Source organism: Clytia hemisphaerica, unplaced genomic scaffold, assembly GCF_902728285.1.
Source record: "Clytia hemisphaerica strain Z4C2 unplaced genomic scaffold, Clytia hemisphaerica genome assembly, whole genome shotgun sequence".
In the NCBI taxonomy this organism is placed as follows: domain Eukaryota; kingdom Metazoa; phylum Cnidaria; class Hydrozoa; order Leptothecata; family Clytiidae; genus Clytia; species Clytia hemisphaerica.
Genome location: NW_027104053.1, coordinates 192,255 through 195,752, shown reverse-complemented (window position 1 = coordinate 195,752; position 3,498 = coordinate 192,255). Strand labels below are relative to the sequence as shown.

General features: G+C 36.3%; 1 protein-coding gene across 1 annotated transcript; it reads right to left on the bottom strand.

Moving 5' to 3' along the window:
- Nucleotides 1-764: 764 nt before the first annotated feature.
- Nucleotides 765-2,774, bottom strand: LOC136811966 (uncharacterized). Its single transcript, XM_067068570.1, has 3 exons — nucleotides 2,531-2,774; nucleotides 1,516-1,678; nucleotides 765-1,234 (listed from the first exon to the last, which is right to left on the bottom strand). Exons 1-3 carry the CDS (start codon nucleotides 2,699-2,701, stop codon nucleotides 939-941), a joined length of 630 nt encoding a protein of 209 aa, XP_066924671.1. The 5' UTR covers nucleotides 2,702-2,774; the 3' UTR covers nucleotides 765-938.
- Nucleotides 2,775-3,498: the final 724 nt, after the last annotated feature.

Here is a 3,498-nt window from a genome sequence, read left to right as displayed (position 1 = left end):
CTTAGAATATTTATTTTTCTTAAAAACATAACGGGGATTTTCAAAAATATCAACCAGAAAAAGTTTGGTCAATGCTGACAAAATAACGCAAACTCCAACGCGCCGTAAAGGATTCGAACTCTCGAAAATGCCTTTCACAAGTCTTCACCTTATCCACTCGGCCACTGAAGATGCACAAAATTTGGACAATGATAAAAGATACCATATCTTTATTTGCCATGACCTGTATAATTTTATTTACCCTGTCAAGGTATTAACTTCTTAAACAAATTATTTTAGATAATTTCCAACATGCGGGAACCGATCGCCAATTCTCAGGGGATTTACAGGACTGTGTGGGATTTAGTGGGACTGCTGCAAACGGGCTATAAGCCCTGCTAGTGCCTGTAAAATTAGAATTTTTATCTGGGGGGAGTTAGGACACTCTCCAATCTCATTAGAGTCTCAAAAGACTGAGGAGAGGAGCTTTTTCTTGCATACAGTACGGGTGGTACAGTACCCATATAGAGCAGACAGAATTCGGGCGATTAAACACGATCGCGCGGAATGCGGGTCAAAAAATTCCCGTGAGCAATCTCGTTATTTATCAAAAAGTCTGTAAAGTCTTCGTCAAAATAATTGAAAACTCTTCTATGAATAAATTATCCCCGGAAATTATCCATGTACCTTATAAAATTTGGTTAAAATAATTCAGCACTTTTACCATGGTAAATTTTATACCAGTCAGTCAGAATCTGGTTAAATCCAAAATCGTAGGAACAGGGCCATATATTAACTCAATAATATTTTGAGGATGGCGGAGGAGTGACTGTGCGTGACTTTTTTGTGACCTGAAAAATTGAGGACGGTAAAAGCGCTGATTTACTGTCTTCCTCCAGTCATTCAGGAGCAAGGCAAATCAAAAGCAAACCCGGCTGTAGAATATCCGTATAGAATCCCTATGAGTGTTTGTAACCCAGTTCTTTGCCCATTCGATCAGCTCTAATGATTTCCATATAAAATTGTCCTTTAACAAATTCATCATTATCACCGCCTTTGTCGGGATGATGTTTCCGGCAATAATTTCTGTAAGCTTTGTTCACTTCAGGGATTGTGGCGTTGCAGGAAACACCGAAAGTATCGTACGCTTTTTGTAAAACAACATTGGTCGGAAGACCGAAGAACAAACGGTTAAGAATATCAGCGAATTGTAGTCCTTTGTATGCACCATAACAAGCTCCAACAAAGCCACCAGCTAAACAAATAAAAGAAGTTTTAAAGTCCACTTGAGTTTAAAGCCCCGAATAGGCGTGGTTTTCATACAAACGCTGGATTGAAAATAAAATACATTGGGAATAATATTCTGTTTGAAAACAAAGAAAGTGCTAGATTCAAGCTTTTTCTGGTCATCTCGTACCCAGAGCCACTTTTTGATTTCGATGATTGACGTGATACAATATCTTTTGTTAGCGCTATCAGAATCATAAAAAAGTGAGCTAAGGAACAAAGCTTGAGTTTGGATCATTTTACACATACCAACTAATACAACAGTTGATGGTCCAAGGAACATTCCGAAAGCTGTCATTCCCGCCATTCCACCAAAAAGACCACCAGCACATCTGAATGTCGCTGATTGGATATTTGCTGCACAACGTCGACCATCTATCACACCACCGTACCATTGCCAGATACTGTGCGTCTTGAAATGAGAAAAAAAGTTGTAACTGATGAAAAAGATGTCATGACACCGGCAAAATTATATTCTCGTAGAACATTGACTGGAACTCTAGGACAAAAAGGTTGTTCAGGGCGGACCAAAAAAGACACCAACTACTGAAATAGGGTCAACATAGTGAAATATTCGGTATAAAGCCTAAAAACTTTAATCTTACACTAAAAATAAGAATAGTATAAGAACAATCTGAGAATCAAAGTGCTCAAAAGGCTCTGTGCCTCAAAATGTTTACCACTTCCTTTTTACTATTGCCAGAGTCTTTAAACAATTCAATAAGAACAATGAGAAGCTCAAAATGGTAAAAAATAACAACAATTTAGGAGAAATGCTGAGTTTAAAAGTTCTGAATTTCAAGCAATTCTGCGGTAAAGCTTTTGTATAAAGCCTAAAAACTTTACTCTTACTCTAAGATAAGAACAGTATAAGAACAATCTAATAGTGTCCAAAGCCAATAAAAGGTTACCACTGGCAGATAATGTGAGTCTTGAAATCAGAAAAAAAAGTTTAACTGAAGAAGAGCTTGATCTGGGGGAGGCACCCCATCTGGACTAAATAAGAACATAAGACTTTGATAGTCAAAACATCAAGAACAAGTTAAGAACATTTTAAGGCTTTGTGGACTCTAAACCGCCTGACATCTTTGAATAAAGGACAAAAGTACTCACAAAAAATGGTGAAAATAAGAACATTTTAAGAAGATTCTTAGACTTAAAACTCAAAAAGTTAAGAACACCCGAATACTTCAAAAATTTTGGATAAATATTGGACTCAATATTTTTGTCAATGAAAAACTAGTTTGCCCTAGCCTTTACTTACAACATCCAGTGTGAATTCAGTTGCATACAACGCAATCAAAACTGTAGGATCAGGTATGGTGATCATTTCAAATCCATCACCAACCACTTGCATTAAACCAGGTCCACCATTCTCAACTATGGCTTTGGCGGCTGTACCCACCGCACTGATGACTTTCAGTTTATCAGCCATGGCGTTAGCCAATGCTTAAGATAGTTTGGAAGATGAAAATCTTTTGTTTATTAATACATTCTGCTAGCTAAAAGTAAAGAATTTCCAAATGAAAAATGATGAAAAGGTAGAGTTTTTAATGCTTGCACACAGTTAAGAATTTGCCGACCCATGGTTAGAAAAAAAGTCACGTCAAAAAGTTTAGGGGTGCGATGAACAGTACTTTAACTTTACTTTCTATCACTACTTCTCTGTAATTTTTAATTAATTTTCTCAGTTCTATGTTTATCATAAAAACAAAAAAAAGCACTGAGAAGGAGCATTGACATTATCGAAAAAGGTCTCATCAAGAATACGGGGAAAGTACAAAAGCATAAGGGACTTTCCCATTACCTTATTTATTTAACATCACACATATTTAATACTAAAGCAAAAGTCCATATTGCTAATTTCTGCTCATCATTTCTTGATAACAAAAAGTGTATACCTTCCATTAAAAAAAAATCAAGGTATTTCAACTCTTGAGAAACTCTTATTTTTAAGATATCACAATCCACTTCTATGCATAATCATAGTAGGCCTGAATCAGTCAAATCCAAATTTGCAATCCATGATATGCACCATCGTAATGTCTTCTGACATTACATCACGGACCCAACAGCTGATTGGTTGTAAGTGACGTAAAATTAGTCAATGCGCCACTTGCAACCAATCAGCTGTTGGGTCCTTGGAAAACATTGCAATGGTGCATATCATGAATAATCTTTGACTACTAATAATGAGTCAATCAATTGAGGCAATTTTAAAAGATTGTTCCA